The sequence below is a fragment of the Dreissena polymorpha genome, chromosome 6, assembly GCF_020536995.1.
Source record: "Dreissena polymorpha isolate Duluth1 chromosome 6, UMN_Dpol_1.0, whole genome shotgun sequence".
Lineage (NCBI taxonomy): Eukaryota > Metazoa > Mollusca > Bivalvia > Myida > Dreissenidae > Dreissena > Dreissena polymorpha.
This window is the reverse complement of record NC_068360.1, coordinates 83,936,850-83,961,993: the sequence shown is the minus strand read 5'-3', so window position 1 is coordinate 83,961,993 and position 25,144 is coordinate 83,936,850. Positions and strand designations below refer to the sequence as shown.

Below are 25,144 nucleotides of genomic sequence, written 5' to 3'. Positions count from 1 at the left end.
GGTAAACAAAATTCCGGGGGAGCATGCCCACCTAGCATGCCGTTTGCGTACACTGAAAATCAGCCCAGCTACGCCCCTGGTAGTAGAAGCAGTAGTAGAAGTAGTAGTAGAAGTAGTAGTAGTAGTAGTAGTAGTAGTAGTAGTAGTAGTAGTAGTAGTAGTAGTAGTAGTAGTATCAGTAGTAGTAGTAGTAGTAGTAGTAGTAGTAGTAGTAGTAGTAGTAGTAGTAGTAGTAGTAGTAGTACTAGAAGTAGTAGAAGTAGTAGTAGTAGTAGTAGTAGTAGTAGTAGTAGTAGTAGTAGTAGTAGTAGTAGTAGTAGTAGTACTAGTAGTAGTAGAAGTAGTAGTAGTAGTAGTATGATGGTGAAATTGCGTTGTACGTGATGTACAAACAAATTGCATGATGAATATCAAGGTTTGATGTTGGTATATTTTCAGCCTTCAGAGGCTGGTGGCGGTATTGTGTTTTTATTATTTTTTACTGTTTGGGCAATCGGTCACTTGCCTTAAATAAAGGACCAACTAATTGTTTTAATGAAAATTCAATACTGCTCCAGCAGCTGGAGTTTCACTTCTTTATACTGCATTGCACAACAGTTTGATGTGTGCTGCGTGGATGCAGTAGCGTGTATCCCCGTACATATCTTCGATGTTGTTATATTTTCAGCCTTCAGAGGCTGGTGGCGGTATTGTGTTTTTATTATTTTTTACTGTTTGGGCAATCGGTCACTTGCCTTAAATAAAGGACCAACTAATTGTTTTAATGAAAATTCAATACTGCTACAGCAGCTGGAGTTTCACTTCTTTATATTGAGTCACGACAAGTCCAGACGCACGCACACACAAGCGCATACATACAATCGACCAGTGTTATTACATATCGACATTTCTGAAACCGCACTCGACAAAAAAGTTACCTATATGCACAGTAGATAACACATTGGTATGTAGTGGCTAATTGTCTACGAGTCTATCGGAAAAGGTTTAGGCAAGCATGTCATAAATACGTTTTGCAAGATCGTTTACAAAGAATATTACATTAGTATGTTTCGTTTGGTTTTATCACATGAGTTGATTGGGTGACATCTTATGAGGGAACATGAATGAGCTGTACATTCCATCGTGCAGTCTTTGTGAGATGCGCATTAACGGCATCATTCAATTGTCCATATTTAGCTCACCTAAGCATAACGTTCTATAGGCTACTGTTGTTTGAGATTCATGAAATTTGGTCATGAGATTTTCCCCAATTATGTAATGGCCAAGTTTGAAACTGGGTCATCTCAGCCCAGTTGAAAACTAAAAATTACCCGTAAATTCATTAAATAGTTTTCGTTTCTTAAAGTGCTTTAATTAATCTTAACTCCACATTATCGGTGAAGTTAAGTTTTTACGAGTCGCAGGTAAGCGCATTTGGGCCCATGGTCCCTTTTTTGTACGGAAATGATTTATAATTTTTGCAGTAGTTTTATTTGAAAGTACATAAGGACTTCCACTTCAAAGACATCATTCTTGGCTTTCACTAAAAGCGACTTGTTCAAATATTTTATTATTTTTGAAAAATATCATCAAATGAATTTACTCGCAAAACTAAAATCTTTGGAATAAAGTTAAATAATTGTACCAACAAAGAAAACGAAATAATAAAAAAATGTGCAAGTTGCCATTATAACCATTACAGAATGCGATGCTATTACAGCACGAAGCTTTCGACTTTGGGAAGTATTAAAAACCGCTAGTTGAGAGGAGTGTTCACTGATATATGCAAATTCCAGCTTTTCGGTATTTACTGTGAAATATTTACTTTTCTTCGTGGTATTGTGCTGTGAACGGTAAAAGAATACCAGGAGCTAGGAAATCCCGCCTGTCCGGTATGGTGACCACTAACGGAACTCACATGCTACCGGTAATTGGATCAGTCCAATTGGATTGTGCAGTGGTATCGCATCATAGACTCATAACTACAAAAGCATCCCTAGAAGTAAAGCTGATAACAATGGTCAAGTTTCGTCATAAAATGACGCATACACATGTTTGGCAAAAAAAGATTCAAACTTTAAAAACATATATGGGCACATTAAAAGGCTATTATATACTTTATTTGGCCTTGGCCTATGCCTAGGCTAAAACAGGAAACAAGTCATGCCACAAAATTGAGAATGAAGTCTTACACCATACTAAAAGACCTAAATATCCAGTCTCAACTAACATCTGTTGGACCTAGCACAAAGCCAGTCAAACTGAATGGGGTCCAAGCATAATTAAGTGGTTTGTTTATTTTCTTGGCCTATTAAATTGCCAGCAATGGATTGGTAGCTGGAGAATACATATTAGGGATATGGACACTTTGTTTTATTATTTAAACGAGTATGTCATGATGATTTGAGTGGGGGTAACACATTGTCACAAGACCTTAGGCACCAAAAACTCGTGTATGTTTTGTTTTTGGCCGTTTGGAACAGTAGTTCATTTTAAATCATGGCGGTCAGTCAAACATATAACTTTTTCCTGGACTATCTGGTTTACCAGAACTAAGGTAAACAATGGTCGCACAAAGAATTTCATGACTAATAACCACACATTATGTGACCGTGCATGGGATCAAACATGTCTGTCCGCGATTCTCAGATTTAAACCAAAGCCTGAACAGGTATTTTCAGAATCCAAATTCAAATGAGTTATAATTCGGCCAAAGGTTGATGAAAGCTAGTCAATAAATGTGGCCTCTGTTCACGGTCTCTTTCTTTCATTAAACTAACTTATGATCTCGTTATTGATCCAACATAACACATCAACGAATACAGCCGAGATAAAATTCCCACGAATGTTCTGATAACAAAGTTTCATGAAGATTGGGAAACAAATATGTTCACTGAGAGTGTCCATAAGCTTTTCCTTTAATTTGACCAAGTGTTTGAACAAACGTTACAGAGTTTATAATTTAACCGAGATATGATTCGGTCCTATGCTTTGTCAAATTTAAAGATTGGGTAATGCACGTGTTGTCTTGAGATGTCACTCTTATGTAATAATGACCACAAACTATGGCTTGAGGCGATCATAAGAGCCCACCATTCACATGTTGTGCTCAGTTGGCTAAAAAGAGAGTAAATGATGACAAGGTTAAATTATCTTTTATTTAGCTCTAAGAACTCTTTTCATTTTAGGAAAACAAGTTTTAAGAACAAACAATTTTAAACATTACATGAACATAAACATTAGTAAAATACCAAAACATGTATACTTGTTCAAAATGACAACATGCTAAAACACTTCTTCACATGTGTAATGTAATGCTAATTAAAATGCATTTTCTACATTATTTGAGCAGCGTTATTCTAATGTCTATGGTACATGAATACCTCCAGATCAGCCTTTGCATAAGCGCAGTCTGGTCTGGAGCTTATCTGTCAGCTAATAAGTCCACGAAACCTTGCCTCACTTACTAGCAGACAAGGTAGCTCCTAACAAGACTGCGCAATGTGCAGGCTGGTCTGGAATTAGTCTGGCCCCATTTGACATTATACCCATTTTCGTAAGACGATGCGTACCTTATCAATTGATATCGGAACTGTTACTTAATGCATTCTTTATTGTAATTCCAATGAATACTGTGAAATATAAAGCCAAATAAGTGTCAAATTTCTATAAGCTCCGAGAAAGCATTTTAAGTTAAACTTAAGTAAAGAGTTCATAATCAAGGTAAATATTGTTACTCTATTTATACAATCTGATATAAATGAAATCTCATGTTTAAAACATATGGATGTACAATCATAAAAACATGCAAAAACCACTTACTTTATGAGATAAAGATATTTTTGCTTATATACATACATTTAAATATTATAAAAAAAGATTTATACGTAAATAAATACTTAATATAAACTAATAAAACAATTTACCAAAAGGACATCATCACAATTTGCTTTCCATAACTGGAAGACAATCATGAAATCCATATAGATAGGAGTTCCAATAGTCTGGTAATATTCACAGAAAAACATTTAATCCCAATGACAGATACATGCTTTTTATCATCTAAACTTAAGTCTAAACTTGAGCAACTTACAATATAACTTTCAACATATAATATTTCCAAAAGTCATAAATCAAATTTTGTATCTATATGAAATACTTCAAGACGAGTAATTCTTAGTAAACACTTGGCAGAGATAGCAGAAATAAATTCAGTTGTTTGATGGCTGCAGATGGATTAATAACTGTAACATAACAAACGTTAGGGTTCTTATACATTTCGATTCTCCTCATTGATATATGTATTCATATATATACACACATGAAGTTTCATATTTAGATATTGTATCAGTTATGACAATAACTCGTGATTACTAAAACGTAGGGTTGTGGATTTTATGAATGGCACTTCTCATAAATGCTTTATATATATATATACCTATGAAGCTTATTGTTGAAATCTTTTATGATATAAAGCTCTAACAATTACATCATGTACAAACAACAAATGGCAATAAATATTGTTTAAGAAAGTGTTGGGTTATGATTTTGTGCTTGGTACTTCTTATAGATATATATACACTCGTGAAGTATTATGTGAAATATTGTATAGTATCGGAACAATAGCCTTGAAATAAAACATACAAAAACAACAAAGGGCAATAACTCGTATTTGAGAAAAGCTAGGGCTGTGGTTCTTGTGAATTGCACTTCTCCTCATATATATATATATATATTATATATATATATATATATATATAAATATATATATATATATATATATATATATATATATATACACAAATGAACGCCCATTTAGTCAAATGTTAAATCTTATATAGTTGTGGTTCTTGTTCATGCCTTTTGTCTGGTTGAGATACATATTCAGACATGAAGTTTAATTGTTCAATATAGTTTCTGATATATATTTCTGAAAAGTTTGTGACAGACGGATATCAAACAATTACAAAAGGCAATAGCTCTTTAAATAAGAAAGTGTAGGGTTATGGCTCTTGTTCATGGCACGTAATTTCAATACACTCATTCAGAGGGGGGGAAACAAGTTAACCGAAACGTGTGTGCATGCCATTGATGTTTGGTAGATGAAGTTTAAAAGATTTTGAAAGTTTCCCAGTATAATTATACGGGAAACAAGTAACCATGCCGAATGATCAATTTTGACCCAGGTACACGATTTTGTACATACTTGGTAGAGGACCATCATGCCATGTTTAATGCAAAATACCAAATCGCTGTGCCTTGCAATTTCAAAGATATTGTTAACTATAAATTAAATGAAAACAGGTTGCATCCAGGGCGGTGCCAATTTAAAATCCTTTGGCTTGTTTTGAACAAACTTGGTGCAAAATAAAACAAATCTATATGCCTTATTTTTCAGAGATTTTTTTTAATTTTCATATTTCACAATTATAAATATCATTGAAACAAAATAGTTCCAGGACTTGGTAAGTCTTAACCCTAGGCGGAGTATTTTAGCAAACTTGGAAAAGGACCATAATACAATGTTATATGCCAAATATTACACTTCTGCAACTTGTCGTTTCAGAGTAGATTCTTAAGTCATCATACAGTTCTATGTATACACCTGTAAATGTCGTGATACGGGGGGTTTGGCTTTCTTTGACGACAAGAGCATGAATTGAAACAGTTAGTAGAGTGCCACTACACTATATTACATACCAAATATTACCAAAGTCCTAACCATTATGGTTTCACATATTTTGGAAGAGTACATTCTTCTTTTTTTTTCTATTTTTAGCTCTGTTGACGTACAAATGCAATGGGCATACATGATTTTAACAATTTTAATAGAGGGTCGCCAAGGATTATTCATGTCAAGTTTCCAAAAATTCTGCCCAGTGGTTCAGCAGATTTCGTTAACAAGAAAAATTTGACAAATGCATATAAATATGGACAACAAACGGCAGGGTTTCCTAAAGGCCCCCAACATTAAAGCACTACGTGCTCAGGTGACCTAAAACATGCTCCTTTTCCAAATTAAACATTTGTTACTGAACTTTCTCTTAATACATTTTTATGGTATAATGGTCACAATAAATAATGCTCTCAATTATTCACATTCATTGTCTCAGACCAATGATGTGTTGAAAAAAATCTGAAGAAGAGCTTTTTCAGAACGCATAGAATGCAAACCACCACAAAAGCAGAAGGGACATATTCAGCATCCGATGGTCAATGACCACTATATGTATGTTTGATGAGCCCCAATATTTTCTGAGAAAGCTCATTATTTCCTCAATTCAAAAAGTTCACAGAAATAGGCTGGGCAACCATGGCCAAAATGTAAGTTTCTAACCATGCGAACATGTTAATATCTATTTATGAAATTATGAAATTTGTTTAACAAGAGAACCGCCTAGCGGATGTAGACCACTCATCTATTTTTCTTTTTAAAGGTGAAGGGACCTATAACAATACTTAAATCAAAAATGGTAGAGATGTGGGGGTGGAGAGGGGTGTATAGTGTGGGGTTTGGTCATTTATTACATTATCTTTCAAAAAAGAAAAAAAAGGAAAAAAATATGTGTTTAGGGGGGGGGGGATTCTAAGTGTGGGGTGTGGTCATTTATTAAATGATCTTTTAAAAATAAGAACCAAATGGACAAAAAAATGGGGGTGGGGATTCTGGGGACGGGGCGTGGGTGATGGTTTGGGTGGAGTCTATTGTGGTATGTCAGGTAAGTGTTGTTTTGTCAAAGTATGAATAACATCTGATCATAAATATAGAAGTTATGGCAAATTAAGCAAAATTTTATACTTTGACCTTGAATGTCAATGTAATTCAAAGGTTAAGGTCAAATTCAACATGCTATGTACAGCACCCTCATAAAATAAGAAGGTATTTGAAATTTGAAAGCAAAAGCATTGATTCTTTAGAAGTAAAGTGGATCTAAACACAACATTTAACAAAATATTCAAAATTACTAAGTCAAAAAAGGGCCATACTTCCATCAAAATACCAACCAGAGTTATGCAACTTGTCCTGTACAGTCCCCTTTAAGGGTTTTTTTAAGAAAAAGGGGAAGACGCTGGACGCTGGGTAAAAGGGGAAAATCAAGCGCGAAAGAGACATATTTGGGGAAAAAATAAAAACTGTTCATTTCAATGTCATTAACTCACCTGCAGACTTCAGGTGTTTTTTTAGAAAAAGAGGCATGTCTCTGACCTTTTTGTTCTTATAAACATGAACAAGTATGATATTATAGTCAAAGTCCTAAATAAAGTTGCAGGTGTAGATCTAATAATGGGAAATGTTTTCAACTGGGGCCGGGGAACGATGTCCATATTATGATCTAAATTTCATGATGAATGGGTTGACGATCTAAATCTGCTACAGTATTGGAAGGGAAAGGTGCGGCAGCTTCCGATTGTCTACTTTCCTCTCACAATAATTCGACAGTATTAATCGATGTTGATTACATGTATCTCCGAATTCTGCTGGGTTTCAACGGTTTTTGATGATTCATTCTTAAAAAATGCGTCAACGCAATTAATATTTTCCGAGTACAAACGTTTTATTTTGTTCGTGTATGAACGCCAATTGTGAGACTTTTTTTCTGTTTTAACGTTTATATCTTGGCTTTCACATAACCCGGATGAAAATTTGACTGGTTTCCGGTAATTAATTGACGAAACACCCTTCTCGCGCAAGACCGGAATCCAGTAAAATAGTCACATGATTAATACGATTAGTTGCCCGGTTTCCATGACGTAATGTAAGAGCTATATATAGAATCACTGGTATTCCCAAATTTGAGTGTTCGTCGGGAGAGAAAGAGAGAGAGAGAGCGAGATCGTTGTACATGGTACAAATTTGATAAGTGTCGACTTCCCAAAAGAAAAAAACATTTCTTTGAGGGTAAATATTATATTTTGGTAAACAATTATATTTTTGGAGGGGAAATGGTATTTTTAGGGGAAAGTTCTGGTAGGGGAAGACGCCGAATATCGGGGTCACTTTCTTAGTAAAAAAAACAAACCTGTCTTATGATAGTTAGCGAGCGTTCCAGGTGTGAAAGCAATAGCTATGATACTTTAGGAGTAAAGTGGACCAAAACACAAAACTTAACCAAATTGTCAATTTTCTAAGCATAAAAGGGGCCATAATTTTGTCAAAATAACAGTAAGAGTAACATAACTTTGCACAGTCTCCTTATGATAGATAGCAAGTGATCCAAGTCTGAAGCAAAAGCTATGTCACGTAAGGTGTAAATGGACTAAAACACAAAACATTACCAAATTTGCAATTTTCTAAGTATAAAAGGGGCCATAAATCTGAAAAATGCCAGTCAGAGTAACATAACTTTGTCTGCACAGTCCCCTTATGATAGTTAGCAAGTTATCAAAGTCTGAAAGCAATAGCTATAATTCCTTAGGAGAAGGTGGACCAAAAACACAAAATGTAACCAAATGTTCAATATTCTAAGTATAAAAGGGGCCATAATTCTGACAAAATGCCAGTGAGAGTTACATTACCTTGCCTGAACAGTCCCCTTATGATAGTTAGTGAATGTTGTAAGTATGAAAGCAAAAGCTTTGATACTTTAGGAATAAAGTGGACCTAAACACAAATCTTAACCAAATTTTTAATTCTCTAAGTATAATAAGAGAACATAATTCTTTCAAAATGCCAGCAAGAGTTATCTAACTTTGCCTGCCCAGTCCCCTCATGATAATAAGTAAGTGTGCCATGTTTGAATGCAAAAGCTTTGATACTTTATGAGAAAAGTAGACATAAACACAAAACTAAACCAGACGCCGACACAGACGCCGACCCTCAGGTGATGACAGACAATAGCTCTTGTATATAAAAAAAACAACAGATGAGCTTATAAAATGATTATATAATCTAACAAGAGGGCCTGAAAGGCCCAAAGTCGCTCACCTGAGATAACAAGATATTATTGGGATTAATCTCCTGATCAAGTTTCATGAAGATCGGAAAATAAATGTGGCCTCTTGAGTGTTAAAAAGTTTTACTATAGCCATATAAGGAAACATGCCCCGTCCCCTGGCAGCCATGTATTTCAACCAACCAACATCATTTTTGAACTCATCCAATATATTATTGGGATGAATCTTCTGACCAAGTTTCATGAAGATCGGACAGTAAATGTGGCCTCTAGAGTGTTAAAAAGATTTTACTATAGCCATATAAGGAAAAATGCCCCGCCCCTTGGAAGCCATGTTTTTCAAGGAAACATAATTATTTTCGTTCTCATCCAAGATATGATTGAGACCAATCTTCTGACCAAATTTCATGAAGATTAGACAATAAATATGGCTTCTAGAGTGTTAACAAGGTTTTACTATAGCCATAATTGCCATGTAAAATTAAATGCCCCGCTCCTGGTGGCCATGTTTTTAAAGCAACCAAAACCATTTTCAAACTCATCCAAGACAAATCTTCTGACCAAGTTTCATGAAGATCGGAATATAAATCATCGGCTAAGGTTAAATGCATACGCCAAAGACTTGTACACTCTCTCCCCTGCATGAATAACCGTTTTATCTGTCTCTTCAAGTTACAATCCTGGTTTCATGCATAACCACACACCACACACTTGTACAGTCTCTGTCCTGTATGTATTCTCATGTGTGACTTCAAGGAAACACTCTGGTTACATGCATAACCACACACCACACACTTGTACAGTCTCTGTCCTGTATGTATTCTCATGTGTGACTTCAAGGAAACACTCTGGTTACATGCATAACCACACACCACACACTTGTACAGTCTCTGTCCTGTATGTATTCTCATGTGTGACTGCAAGGAAACACTCTGGTTACATGCATAACCACACACCACACACTTGTACAGTCTCTGTCCTGTATGTATTCTCATGTGTGACTTCAAGGAAACACTCTGGTTACATGCATAACCACACACCACACACTTGTACAGTCTCTGTCCTGTATGTATTCTCATGTGTGACTTCAAGGAAACACTCTGGTTACATGCATAACCACACACCACACACTTGTACAGTCTCTGTCCTGTATGTATTCTCATGTGTGACTTCAAGGAAACACTCTGGTTACATGCATAACCACACACCACACACTTGTACAGTCTCTGTCCTGTATGTATTCTCATGTGTGACTTCAAGGAAACACTCTGGTTACATGCATAACCACACACCACACACTTGTACAGTCTCAGTCCTGTATGTATTCTCATGTGTGACTTCAAGGAAACACTCTGGTTACATGCATAACCACACACCACACACTTGTACAGTCTCTGTCCTGTATGTATTCTCATGTGTGACTTCAAGGAAACACTCTGGTTACATGCATAACCACACACCACACACTTGAATAGTCTCTGTCCTGTATGTATTCTCATGTGTGACTTCAAGGAAACACTCTGGTTACATGCATAACCACACACCACACACTTGTACAGTCTCTCGCCTGCATGTATCCTCATTTGTTTCATCAAGTGACCACTCTGTTTACATGCATTACCACACGACTCACACTTGTTCAGTCTCTCTGCTGTATGTTTCCTTATGTGTGTCTTCCAAGTAACCACTCCGGTTACATGCATAACTCATGATAACTGCACACCTCATATTGAAACAGATGTATTCTCACGTGTCTTTTCAAGTGACCGCTATGGTTAAAGATATAGCCCAATACCTAAAACTTGCGCACTCTCTCTCTCCTGCATGTATTCTCATGTGTGTCTTCAAGGAAACACTCTTGTTATATGTACACTTGTACAGTCTCTCTCCTGTAAGTATGCTCATGTGTGTCTTCAAATGACCAGTGCGGTTAAATGCTTAGCAACACACCTCACACTTATATGGTTTCTCTCTTGTATGCATCCTCATGTGTCTCTTCAAATTACAACTCTGGTTACATTAATAACAACACACCTCACACGTATATGGTTTCTCTCCTGTATGTTTCCTCATGTGCGTCTTCAAGGTATCACTATGGTTACATTCATAACTACACTCCCCACACTTGTATGGTTTCTCTCCTGTATGTATCCTCATTTAAGTCTTCAAGGTACCACTATGGTTACATTCATAACATCACACCTCACACTTGTACAGTCTCTTCTCTGTATGTATCATCATGTGTGTCTTCAAGGTAAAACTCTGGTTACATTCATAACTACACACTTCACACTTACATTGCATATGGTTTCTCACCTGTATGTATTCTCATGTGTATCTTCAAGGTACAACTCTGGCTACATTCACAACCACACACCTCGTACGTATATGGTTTTTCTTCTGTATGGTTTCTCACCACTGTAACATTCATAACTATACAACTCACACTTATTTTATTTCTCTCCTGTATGTATCCTCATGTGCGTCTTCAAGGTACCACTATGGGTACATTCATAACTACACATCGCACACTTATATGGTTTCTCTCCTGTATGTATCCCTATGTGTGTCTTCAAGGTACCACTATGGTTACATTCATAACTACACACCTTACACTAATATGGTTTCTCTTCTGTATGTATCCTCATGTGCGTCTTCAAGGAACCACTATGGGTACATTCATAACTACACACCTTACACTTATATGGTTTCTCTCCTGTATGTGTCCTCATGTGTGTTTTCAATGAACCACTCCGGTTACATTCATAACTACACATCTCACACTTATATGGTTTCTCTCCTGTATGTATTCTCATGTGCATCTTCAAGGTACCACTATGGGTACATTCATAACTACACACCTCACACTTATATGGTTTCTCTCCTGTATGTATCCTCACGTGTCTCTTCAAGTTACCACTATGGGTAAATTCATAACTACACACCTGACACTTATATGGTTTTTCTCCTGTATGTATTCTCATGTGTGTCTTCAAGATACCACTCTGGTTACATTCATAACTACACACGCCACACTTAAATAGTTTCTCTCCTGTATGTAATGTCATGTGTGTCTTCAAGGTTAATCTATGGTTACATTCATAACTACACTCCTCACACTTATAGGGTTTCTCTCCTGTATGTATACTCATGTGCGTCTTCAAGGAATCACTATGATAACATCCAAAACTACACACCTTACACTTATATGGTTTCTCTACTGTATGTATCCTCGTGTGTCTCTTCAAATTACTACTAGTAGTACATTCATAACTACACACCTCACACTTATATGGTTTCTCTCCTGTATGCATTATCATGTGTGTCTTCAAGTGAGTACTCCTGTTACATTCATAACTACACACCTCACACTTGTATGGTTTCTCTCCTGTATGTATCATCATGTGTGTCTTCAATGAACGACTCTGGCTACATTTATAACTACACATCTCACACTTATATGGTTTCTCTCCTGTATGTAACGTCATGTGTCTCTTCAAGTTACTTCTATGGGAACATTTATAACTACACACCTCACACTTATATTGTTTCTCTCCTGTATGTAACGTCATGTGTGTCTTCAAGGTAACACTATGGTTACATTCATAACTACACACCTCACACTCGAACAGTCTCTCTCCTGTATATATCCTCGTGTGTGTGTTCATGTGACTACTGTTACTTCTAGGAAATTTACACACCTCATGATTGGTCGTCTTATCATCCATATTTTCTATGGTTTTCTTCTGTAAAATTGCATTTTTTAATTGTTTATCACAGAGACTTTGTGAAATGTCACTTTGTTTTTGTTCAACATTTAAAATAATGTTGAACTTTGTGTTTATGGTTGTGAGATGTAAATGTTTTGAATACTTTTGAAGATATTTATGATCATTTTCTAGAAGCCACTGGTCCAGATATTCTAGATAATTGGATGTCAGTTTATCACCATGCATTGTCCTCAAATGACGCCCATAGGGGACTGCACTTGTAAATGCTGTCTTGCAGTGCACACATTGGTAAATTTCTGAAAATAACAATTTAAGAATGATATTCAGAACACTCTATAAATTCTAAATTCTCATTATGTATAAATTTGAACAAATAATAGATATTTTGATTCTATTGACAATACAATACTTTGAAAACATTAATGAATTGATTTTTAAGAGGGAACAGTTATTTAATGTCATGATAAACTGTCAAAACAGAAATCAAACCTTTTCCATTGACATATTTAGGTCTCAAAGGCAAGTTATTGTCTCTGATAAGGTCAAGTTCTCTGGTGTAGTCATCCCGGTTCCAGACAAGCAGTTCATCTCCTGTAAATAATCAATGTATCTTAAAGATAAACATGTAAATTACTTTTAATAATGTGAAAATATTGAACTTAATCATGTGACACTAAATGTCTTAACTAGAAATATGTCAATATGTCTCAAAAAAGGGGCATATAGGTTTTAATTTTATCTAATAAAACTGAGTAATTTATTCTTCTCAACATACGTTATCTTTGATTTTAAGACTGCAATAAAGGCTTTAAGGCAAAGTTAACGTTTCCATTATATATGACTTTTCTAAGTACCTGTACAAGTTTGTACGGTTTAAATTGAAGTACGATTGGCGAAGTACGAAGGCAAGGTGGTCAGTTCTGCACAAAACTAATGATAATTTGTTTATCTGTACCCAATTGCTGCAACATGGAGTCCGACCTAACAAGATATAGTAAGAAGCGGGTGTTTTAATTACTTGGATTCACCGGGCATTCATTTTTGTTTATATTTTGACGTTGATGAGGTCTTTCCATACCGCAGGCTGAATTATGCAAGGGTCCGGAGTGTGTCAGAAACAACATTTAGATTTAAAGCTGCAATTGTAAACTATTTATTTCATACTCGAAGGTATTTTATATTGATAACCTATTATTATCAGGAGAAATTGAGTGCCGAAGAAAAATACAGCTTTCCTGTATGGTGAAGATCAAGTAAACTCTTACACTGGTAAAGGGATTTTAAACTGTATTTCCAAGGCAAGACTGCGCTTATGAGACAGCCCCCACACTATTCATATCTTTAGTCATGCAACATTTATATACCTGGTGAAACTGGCTTAAATGTGCAGTAATAGATGCCTCCTTTGTACTGGAATGCTACAAGGTTCTGATCTGTCTCTGTCATTGCGCAGTTAACGTATCTCATCCAGTTAGAGGTGGCCTTATTCTGGGCATCCACAAAGTGGCTCTCTTTGCCTTCCTTGTAGATCTGAATTGCATATAGAATCTTACAATTAACAACAAACAGATAAAAAACAATTATACACAAGAAAATATGATACCTACATGTAATATTCTTCTTATTGCGAGCCACATTAAAATGTTAGACAACAATACTGAAGAGTGCATTAAGAAACAAAACAGCTGTAATGATAATAGTAAATACACTATTTTCTACAGCACACACAACCTAAGTTATTTGTAAGTTTAGGGTTTCATTCATGGAAAATGGTACAGAACTTAACATCCTTAAATTATATACTTATTTCAAATATAACTGTATCAGTTCACAAGACGTGTGAGATCGAAATATGACAGCATGCTTATATAGAACACATTTTAGTTATTTTAACAAGAAATGTTTTCCAGACACCAATGGCCACCCAAAAATATTTGGACACAGATAACTCAACTATGAATTCTTCAGTAGACATACAGACAAAACGACAGGCTTTTGGGGAGCACATTGGTTGTTACACGCGCTTCTCACCTATGCAGCAATTGTCCATTCCCCGTTCTCTGAAATGTGTGAGTTTGGTTGGTGGTCACCGTAATGGAATGGAGAGGTGGGATTTCCTCCAAGTATTTTAGATTCCCCACTCCACAACCCCACAACACAAGACCACCCCAAAATTGACAATCTTTCAGAAATAGCTTATAAGCCGGCAATTGTAGCTATAAGTAAAAATTTGTCCCAACCTGTGCGCGTCCAGTACGTTAATAAGGTAGGAGTACTGGGCCACACATAATACAGTCTCAGACCCAGCAGGACCTCATAAACTTCGAAATACACCCACATACAAATAACACAATTTAGCCAAAACTGGTCGCTCTTTAAATTTCTTTCTTAAAAATCATTTACACACTAAGGACATTCAGCTATATACACATACCATCTGCAAAGATAAGCATTTGTTTCAAATGCAGCTCTTTATTTTTAATCATTTAGACTTTGCTAAATTATTAATGTTATTTTAAACTTAAAAATAAGTATCAAAGCATGTAGGTAAGCATCACTTTAAAGTCACCTGTACCTGCCAGCAATATCCTGACTTAGAGTTGTCAGAGATGATGTCACCCTCATACGGTCCAAACATAATCCCGGACTCCAGTCTAACTTTTGAAAATACTCCAAGACAAGCTCCAACTATTTTAGAGGTTTTAATTTCAAGGTCATCTGGCAAGGTATGGTCAGCTCTATCGGGGCCCCCTTCTGGCACCTGCAGTTGATATTGAGGTATATGAGAAGGTACTGGAAACACTCTTTTGAATAAGAATAAGAGGGGCATATATAAGGCATTTCTAAAATGTATAGACATATATTAAAGATATTAAAAATGTTATACATTCATTAATACACATTTTAAGTAACAGTCTCAAATAAACATAATAATATATGATATTTTGTCATTTTGTTATTCTCTCTTCCAAATTTAGTTTATGTGTTTAATTTGAACCCTGTGTAACCTTTTTGTCCTGTATGTAGTAGTACGGTCCATGGACAGGGCAGTCCCCTTCAAACTCCTTCTTGCATTCTCCACAGTCTAAGAGAGCAACATAGTCATATGACAACAATCAAACTAAGTAAAAGGCTGAAAGCAACTGGTAATTCAGATTTTAAGAAACCACTTATATTTTTATGAATATTACAAACCTGATTATTTAGATGCTAATCGGAAAGATAGTATTTTCTTCACAGCACCCTATTTTATAACTACACCCAAGGTCATCAATTCAGATAATTCGGTTTATATGGTTGCATTATATTTTACTTTCTTAGTTATGCACAACACATAAACTGACAGAAAAGCGAACATCCCCTCATCCCAACATAGGAGCATTACATGACTTTAACCCATTATCCCTTTGATACATATTTTGACGCATTAGTAGTCCTTTATAAAGATTATTTATTAAAGACCTTTCTTACTAAATTCAATATTAAAAGCTTCATTTCCAACCTTTAGTAACTGATGAGCAGCAAACAGAATTAAACCTAAACAGACTGCGAGTTAATCACAGGCTGTTCTGGTTTTATGCTGATTGTAAAAATCATTTTCACTTAGCTTCTAATAGGGGAAAGTGTTAAAACACTGACCTGAGTTCAAGGAACCTATTATTTGACACAGTTCCTGTGTTTGTTATTTCACATGACTCAGTTCTTATTAAGGCCTAACATGGTCAGCAAAAAAAAACAACAGTTAGACATAGATGAATGAGAAACAAATGAGGCATTTGGAGTGTTATTACTACTTTTCGCAGATTGTACCTGGGGACCTAGTTTTGTTTAATAAACCTGAAATTATGAAAAAATAAATCAAGATGAACAATCTTACCAAGGTTCTTTAAGATTAAAATTCATGCGACTTGTCATATGCTACCAATGTTTTTCTGAATTTTGACCCAGAAACCTAGTGTTTTACTGCACTTCACCCATAGTCCCAATTGGCATAGATATTGTTAGATAAACGTTCTGACAAAGTTTCATAAAAATTGAATCATAAATAAGGCCTTTAAATGGTAAAAAAGGCTTTCTAAATTTGACCTGGATACTTAGTTTTGACTCCACTAGACACAAGTTCTTATTTTTCCTAGATATTGCAAAGTTAAACATTCTGACCAAATTTCATCAAGATGTAATAATTTATGTTCCTTCAAAAATGTAACAATTTTTTTCTAGGATTTGACCTGTTGTAAACGTTCTTGCACCAGGTTTTAACTTGGCCTAGATATTATCAATACAAACATACTGACAAAGTTTTATCAAGATTAATTCAACTGTTGTCTGTAGAGAGGTAACAAGCCAAATGTTTTAAATACACAACACATGACACCAAACTTAGACTGATCACAATCGCTCAACTCGTTAACTAAGTGCCCAGGGACTTGAACTTTGTAATGTGTTTGATGTGCTTTAGTTAGACTTTTTAGAGCAAGGTTATGGATATTTTGTACTGAGGCTTACAGAGCAAGTTGTCATCATCTGAAGGTTCCAGGTTCATACAGCTAGCTAGGTTCCTCTCTCGAAGACTGCACTCAGTCTTGGACTTTTCAGGTGCCTTGGCTTTCTTCACTCTCTTCAAAGTTGTTTAAGACAACATTTATCAATTACATCTTATACATTATATTCTTATAACAATAATCTTTTCATCTAAACAAACAAGCATCCAATTCAACAGATATGAGAAATCTCATTCTCAAACAAACTATACTTAAAACAAGAGCTGTCACCATAGGATGACATATGCCACCTATAAACGCTTTGATAGAAGTTATGAGCATTTTTTGAAACCTTAACGCAGATTTCGAAACCTAAACACGGACCCTTAGTTCAAGGTTAAGGTCACAGGGGTCCAAATTTTTGTGGGTATGGAAAGGCCTTGTCCATATACACATACCAAATATGAAGGTTACATCTGAAGCAACATATAAGTTATGAGCATTTTTTGAAACCTAAACGCAAAGTGTGACTGACAGACGGACTGTGCGATCACTATATTCCCTCCTTCGGGGGCATGAAAAAAGAAAGCCATTGCTATAGTTAATGAATCAAAATAAAAACATGCCAACATAAGCATTGTCTGGGTAAATTTACAATCAATTAAATGTGTCTGTAAAACACAGATGTCTGTAAGACACCGATGCCCCTATATATCCCTTTGTGTCTGAAAACCCCACGTGTGTTGGGAAAAAAACTGAACCAAAAGATGGAGGTGCGCAAGTTCACAGCCTGATTAAATTGTTCGTTAATTTTCAGCCCTTTGGTGGCAATACTTTTTGAGTGTGATATTTTGCTTGTAAATGGATTACAACTCCTGTTGTGTAGAAATCATCACAACCCAGCGATTGTTGTCCTCCTTTACAAAGTACCAGTAAATGGCACTTTCCCAATAACGAAAAAACTGCAAATTTTCCAATTGCTGTCCAAAAAAATCCCATTTAAAGGAAAAAAATATTAAATAATTTTTTTTGGAAATGCAACAGTTAGTTTCTCTATGCAGCTCTACGGCGTAAACCTAGGTAAATATAATATTGACAGCTTGAAAACACTTAGTTATCAATTTTAAAGTATTTGGGAGCATAAGATCAAATACACCGATTTCCAAATTTGACGAGTTTTCACGACTTGATTCTTCCCAATTTTCAGGTTTTCACGACTTAATTTTTCCAAATTGGACCGGTACGGTTACTTTTCCCAATTGGACAAAAAAAATCGCTGCAACCAAAATATGGAGGCCCACAACTCAACGAAATAGTTAAAAGATTTGTTATGTTTCAGCCCCCTCATGGCAATAATTTGTTTAAGTTACTCCCAACACAAGTTAGAAGATGTAATCTTAAAGTATAAAGGCCATTACTCTGATTTTGTCGAAAATATCCGAACTAAAATATGAAGGTGCGCAAGTTGAAATAATGGGGCGATCAAGGGGGAATCTATATACCTTCCCTTCCCCCCACTTCACCCTCCCTCCCATCTCTATTACAAAAAGGTCCATACAAAAACAGACATAGGGCCATCTGCAAATAATGGCCAAATCAAAGTGTATTTTCTTAACTTTAGTCTTATTGCGTTTGATTGGGCAGTGAAAGTTTGCGTGAAGTCTGCCAAACCATTAAAGAAGACAAACAAAATATTGGGACAGACCAAGGGCAGTAATTCTGTCGCAAATTGTTGCAGCACATTTCCCTTTCTTTATGATCATCACACATTAAGGTCATTCAACTGTGAAGTTTTATAAACGATTAACCCAGTCGTAAAAGAGAACTTGAAAACACAAGCTTCTGGAATGGCAGCCACACAAACGTATGGACAAGTGCAATGTTTAATGTCTCACACTACGTGGTAGCGGAGAAAGACCATACACGAGTAACTTATACATGTACATACCTTAATACTCACTAAGTCACACGTTTCGTCCAATTTCCTCTTAGATGGTTCTGGAAAAGGAGGAACATTCCTTGTTGCAGCTTTCTCTGCAAGCATATCACTAAAATTAGACAAGCAATAACTCTTCCACACCCTATTTTTTAGCAAAAATAATAATTTGTGATTCTAATTCTTCGAATACCCAGAACACCAGTAGCTAAATACTCTATAATATTATTTTATCTATATCTATAATATTTTTGACAATTGAATCTGAATTCCTTTATTAAATTCGCATTAAATTAAATCTCATTTCATTAACATATCGCATGTAATTGCACAAGTGGATGAAATTTAACTACAAATGGTACAGCCGAGGCTGACGCTGTAGCTTTTGACACAGGGGTCATATCAAAATTCCAAATAATGCACTGTCCCACATATTCTCATAGCTGCCATGTGTTTAAGTTTCAAGGCTCTAGTGCTAAAAGTGAAGGAGATAGTGGCCAGATAGAGATTTTCATCGCTTAATTGGGAAGAGGCCCTAGCCTATGGATTTTGGGAAGAAATTGCTCATTTTGGGAAGAATTCTCGCTAAAATTACTGCTTTGAGAAATGAAAAAGCTGGTGTAAGTTTGAATTTTTGGGGAAACTGCATGATTTTAAAGAAATTTTCAATTGGGAAGGGGCCTTTAATAGACCCCTGTTATATAAGGCTGAAAACCTCTGCCAGGAGGACAGACAGCGGATAAAACCATATAAACCCACGCTCCCATTTGGAGCGTGAGCCGTGGGGATAAAAACCCAGACAAATAAATGGAAGAAGCCAGTAGACTGTTGCAATTGCTACTTTTGTGTGAATAGGTACACTATGTCTTGCAGAATTTCTGCCTTGACCACGCATCAACGTGATTCAGCCCAGTGTGACACATACTTTCATCACCACGATACACCGTGGAAAACAGTGATGTCGCCATGGCAATTAAACTAGACAGTGGTCCTCCGTGACATCGATTTCCCGATAACAATCACGGTGCTGATCCACTGTCATCACGATCTATAACGATGGAAATACCTTAAGAACACTGTGATTGTCCACTCGGACGAAATATTGTTCACGTTGGGACTGTGCTTTAAGCAAAAATCATGCAAGACGTAATGTATGAACATGTATGTAGACTCACAAATTATCAATCAGCTCAGTTTGCTCAATATCTGAATGCCTTGCGTAAAAACCTCCGTAAAATGATTAATATAGAGAAAATGTCCACTTTTGTCTCAAATATTCATGCTTTGTTTTTTCTATTAACAGACTACTCCCTCGGATTGTATTGCTTTGAACAAATACTTCCCTCGTCAAAAATTTACATTGTACATGTACCTGCTGAATGAAAAATTAAAAGTATGTAAACAAGTGTGTAAAAAAATAATTCCAGACAAAAGTTATTATAGACTATATTTCTAAGTCCAAGGCACATCTCCCGATTCAAAACATCTTTATGGGATATAAGTCAATAATTTGTGTAAGTCCAAGGCCCATAACTTCGCTAAAAATCAATGGACCGGGACCAAAATCCCTCACATACCAACAATGAGCTCGATATCAAACCTCCTAAAAAGGTAATTATAGAGAAAATGTCATGGAGGTAGAGTCACATACCAAAAATCAGCTCACGATCTAAAGTGTTGGGTAAGAAAGCCTCCAAAAAATTTGCTTTGCTTTGGCAATACAAAAAATTATGTACCGCGACTTGTATCCATAATTGGCTCAAGTTATATAAGGTTGAAATCAACCACATAATGCAAAATTTTGACCCTTTAAATGTTACAGCATATAGTTTACATGCAATAATATACGTAATATATTTCTTACAAGAATATCAATAGATATGGACAACCAGAGTCAAATGAACCCTGTCTTCAAACTTGCAGGGGTCAAATAAATTGTTAAGGGATCACAGATACCAAATCAGAGTAATTTTCTTTTTGCATATTCAATAATGTTGTGAACATGCTTTATGTGTAAATTTCACTACTTCTAGTTATCCCCACGCTTTTTGAAAAAAAGGTGGGGATATTGTGGTTATCTCCGCCGTCCGTCCGTCCGTCTGTCCGTCCGTCCGTCCGTCCTGGCCACTATCTCCTCCTACACTAAAAGCACTAGAACCTTGAAACTTACACACATGGTAGCTATGAGCATATGTGCGACCCTGCACTATTTGGAATTTTGATCTGACCCCTGGGTCAAAAGTTATAGCAGTTGGGGTGGGGCCGCGTCAGAAATTGTCACTCATTTTTTTAGGTTATTTTACATTTACTTCTTTATTTCTACACCGATTCACTTCAAATTGATACTGGACCTCTCTTATGACAATACGGTCAATCTCAACCATGCATGGCCCCATTCCCAACCCTGGGGCGCCCCGCCCACATAGGCCACACCCACCAAAAATTTCCATTTACTATAATTTTTTCATTTCTACACGGATTCACTTCAAATTGATACTGAACTTTTGTTATGACATTAGGGTCAATCTCAACTATGCATGGCCCCAATCCCAACCCTGGGGCGCCCGCCCACATAGGCCACACCCAGCAAAAAATTCCATTTACTATAATTTTTTCATTTCTACACGGATTCACTTCAAATTGATACTGAACTTCTCTTATGACATTAGGGTCAATCTCAACTATGCATGGCCCCATAACCAACCCTGGGGCCCCGCCCACATAGACCACACCCACCAAAAATTGCCTTTACTATAATTTCTTCATTTCTACACCGATTCACTTCAAATTGATATTGAACTTCTCTTATGACAATACAGTCAATCTCAACTATGCATGGCCCCATTACCAACCCTGGGGCGCCCCGCCCACATAGACCACACCCACCCAAAATTGCCTTTTACTATAATTTCTTCATTTCTACACCGATTCACTTCAAATTGATACTGAACCTCTCTTATGACAATACGGTCAATCTCAACTATGCATGGCCCCATTACCAACCCTGGGGCCCCGCCAACATAGACCACACCCACCCCAAATTGCCTTTTACTATAATTTCTTCTTTTCTACACCGATTCACTTCAAATTGATACTGAACTTCTCTTATGACAATACGGTCAATCTCAACTATGCATGGCACAATTACCAACCCTGGGGCGCCCTACCCACATATGTCACACCCACCCAAAATTGCCTTTTACTATAACTTCTTCATTTCTACACCAATTCACTTCTAATTGATGATGAACTTCTCTTATGACAATACGGTCAATCTCAGCTATGCATGGCCCCATTACCAACCCTGGGGCACACCTAGGTCAAACATTCGGCGTGGGGATACGCGTCGGCCTCTGCCGCGCCATTTCTAGTTTACTATGAATTCCTTGTTTTCAATAAATTATGATAACAAATATATTTGAAATATTTGTTACAGTCAAAAGAAAAACATTTCTCAATTCTTGCATCACAAAGCAGGTTGCTGTTTTAATTGAAATCTCTGTACAGCTCAAAATTTTTTCATAAATAACAATACCTCTAACTGAAGTACCCCTCGGCTTGACAACGCCTCTGGACAAACCTTGACAACCAGCCCTCTTTGGTGATTGAAGAGCTGAATCATCGCTCTTGCTTTTCCCTTTGTTTACTTCAATGAATATCTCTTCAAAGTCATCAGAAGAGCATTCACCAGACTCTTCTACCAGATTTGAATTCACTATCTCTGATGTTGAAAGCATTGGCATACGTGGATAATTCATTGGTGATATTGCACTTTTTTGGTCCATCTTGCCTGTTTTATCACTTGACAAACCAATGGACTGATTTGTAGCATTGTCTTTTTTAATTGATTTATCACCACAATCCCTTTTACCCCTAACATTAGTAGATTGAGAACTGGTAGCTTTCACAAAACTGTGTGTTAAGGAAGGATTAACACTGATAGATAAAGCCTGATCTGGTGAAGTGATCATAGCATTTGCACCATTTTTAAAAGCCAAAGGAAATACATGAGTCAAGTCAAGTGCAGAATGTGGTACACTTGGCATAGACTGCTCACATACAAAATCTAAAACAAATGCTTGAGAACCAAACTGGCTTTGTAATAACTTGTGTTCTTCAAGGATGTGATCTCCAAAATCCTGTATTTCATCAAACACACATTGAGGGGTCTTACATGTAACTGTGGTTACCAGTTGTGGTTGCTGTTGCTGGTAGTATTGGGACTGTGAACTCAGAGGTGAAAGGCTTAGCAGAGGAATATTTGCTTCTTGGCCATGGTTTGAAGGCTGGCTGTCCACTGAAGGAACTGAAGGAATGGATAACAAAAGCCCCGGACTGTGGACATAAATATCTCCATGCTGTTCATTGCCATGAAACGTGTCTGTGTCTAGTGAGGACAGAACTGGTTTAACATCCATTACCTTTGGGTTCAAAAAAATACCATTTTGAGGATCCAAACAGGGTCTTGTAATACTTATCATACCAGCAGTATTTAATGTTGGTGTTGTAAGAACTGATGGGTTTCCTTTAAAAACAGAGATTTCACTTCCTTTATTCACACTACCAGGTTCAAAATTCAGACCAGTTTTGTCTGAGTGACTTCTGCACCGAACATCATCGTTCTCAAAGGGCAGAGCATACCAGCGTCCCAACAAAAGTTGGTTATTAGCGTCCTTAGAAACATCAGAAGGACTCAGTTGGTGAGTTGGAATAATTGTTTCCACATTTGAAGAGTCAGCATTCATTGTTTCAGGCACAGATGCATTGCTTTCAATGAACGGACATTGGTCAGCAGGATTCCTAGCAAGCATATTCAGGAGTAAAGAGCCACTTCCTTAACTACTGGTAGGTAAATGATTGGCTGTTGTCTTGACCTGTCCAACAGAAACTTTCTCCCACTGTGGATTCATTTGCTGGACTGGAGATTGGAATATGAAAAGATAAATAACACAAATATGTATTCGTTAATGTAAATAAAAAAATAAACTAGAACTTTGTTACAGACGTGACGAATACCCCCACATGCCGCATTGACACATAATATTATGCATGTTGTCTTCACAAAAAACAGCAGATACCATGCTCTATGTTCAAAACCCACTATGTGGCCCCGTGACCTAGTTTTTGACCCGGCATGGCCCATGTTCTAACATGACCTATGCATCATCTAGATACAACTTCTGACCAAGTGTGGTGAAGACCGGATGAAAACTACATAAATTAGAGAGCGGACACCATGCTGAATGTGTAAAACGTAGTAAGTGACCCTGTGACCTATTTTTTATCTGGCATGGCCCATGTTCGAACTTGGCCGATAAAACTTCTGACCACGTTTGGTGAAGATCGGATAAAAACTACTTGAATTAAAGAGCGTACACGATGCTGAATGTTAAAAAACGCAGTAAGTGACCCCCATGACCTAGTTTTTGCCCTGGCATGGCCTACAGTTTGTATGTTCAAACTTGAGGTAGAGATCATGCAGATAAAACTTCTGACCAAGTTTGGTGAAGCTATTTGATGAAAACTATTTGAATTAGAGAGTGGAAAACATGCTGAATGTCTAAAACGCACTAAGTGAACATGTGACCTAGTTTTTGACCGGGCATGACCCATATTCAAACTTGACCTAAGCATCATCTAGATACAGTTTCTGACCAAGTTTGGTGATGTTCGGATGAAAACTACTTGAATTAGAGAGCAGACAACATGCTGAATGTTTAAAACGCACTTAGTGACCCCAAGAACCTAGTTTTTGACCCGGCATGACTCATATTCGAACTTGACCTAGAATCATCTAGATACAACATCTGACCAAGTTCGGTGAAGAAACATGAAAACAACTTCAATTAGAGAGTAGACACTTAATACTTACAAACCGACAGACAGACAAACAGACGGACAGACATGTTTACTCCTACATGTATATATCCCCCTAAACTTTGTTTGTGGGGGTATAATAAGGATTCCATTAACAAAAGCACATCTTTCAAAATATGAACTTAATTAATGTGTTGTTTTTTACATAGTTCTAATGATAATGAAAAAACCTGAACCAAATAACTATCCACATGTAAACCACTTCATTAGTGGTGTAATTTTTTTACATTAGTATATAGACTACAG

The 25,144-nt window shown here is 36.5% G+C and overlaps 1 protein-coding gene across 3 annotated transcripts in view; it reads right to left on the bottom strand.

The window, feature by feature from the left end:
• Positions 1-25,144, bottom strand: part of LOC127833388 (histone-lysine N-methyltransferase PRDM9-like) — a 50,709-nt gene that overhangs the window by 14,029 nt on the left and 11,536 nt on the right. The window contains exons 2-9 of one of the 3 annotated variants that reach the window (XM_052358613.1): positions 22,557-23,939; positions 19,034-19,119; positions 17,111-17,222; positions 15,613-15,689; positions 15,180-15,365; positions 13,969-14,134; positions 13,094-13,195; positions 12,239-12,900 (exon numbers count right to left, since the gene is read on the bottom strand). In XM_052358613.1, the coding sequence (XP_052214573.1) occupies positions 12,239-12,900; positions 13,094-13,195; positions 13,969-14,134; positions 15,180-15,365; positions 15,613-15,689; positions 17,111-17,222; positions 19,034-19,119; positions 22,557-23,832 (2,667 nt within the window). In that variant the 5' untranslated portion in view covers positions 23,833-23,939. Of the gene's footprint in view, positions 1-10,912; positions 12,901-13,093; positions 13,196-13,968; positions 14,135-15,179; positions 15,366-15,612; positions 15,690-17,110; positions 17,223-19,033; positions 19,120-22,556; positions 23,940-25,144 lie in introns of those variants that run through there. The other 2 variants (XM_052358611.1, XM_052358612.1) reach the window with 2 other exon arrangements.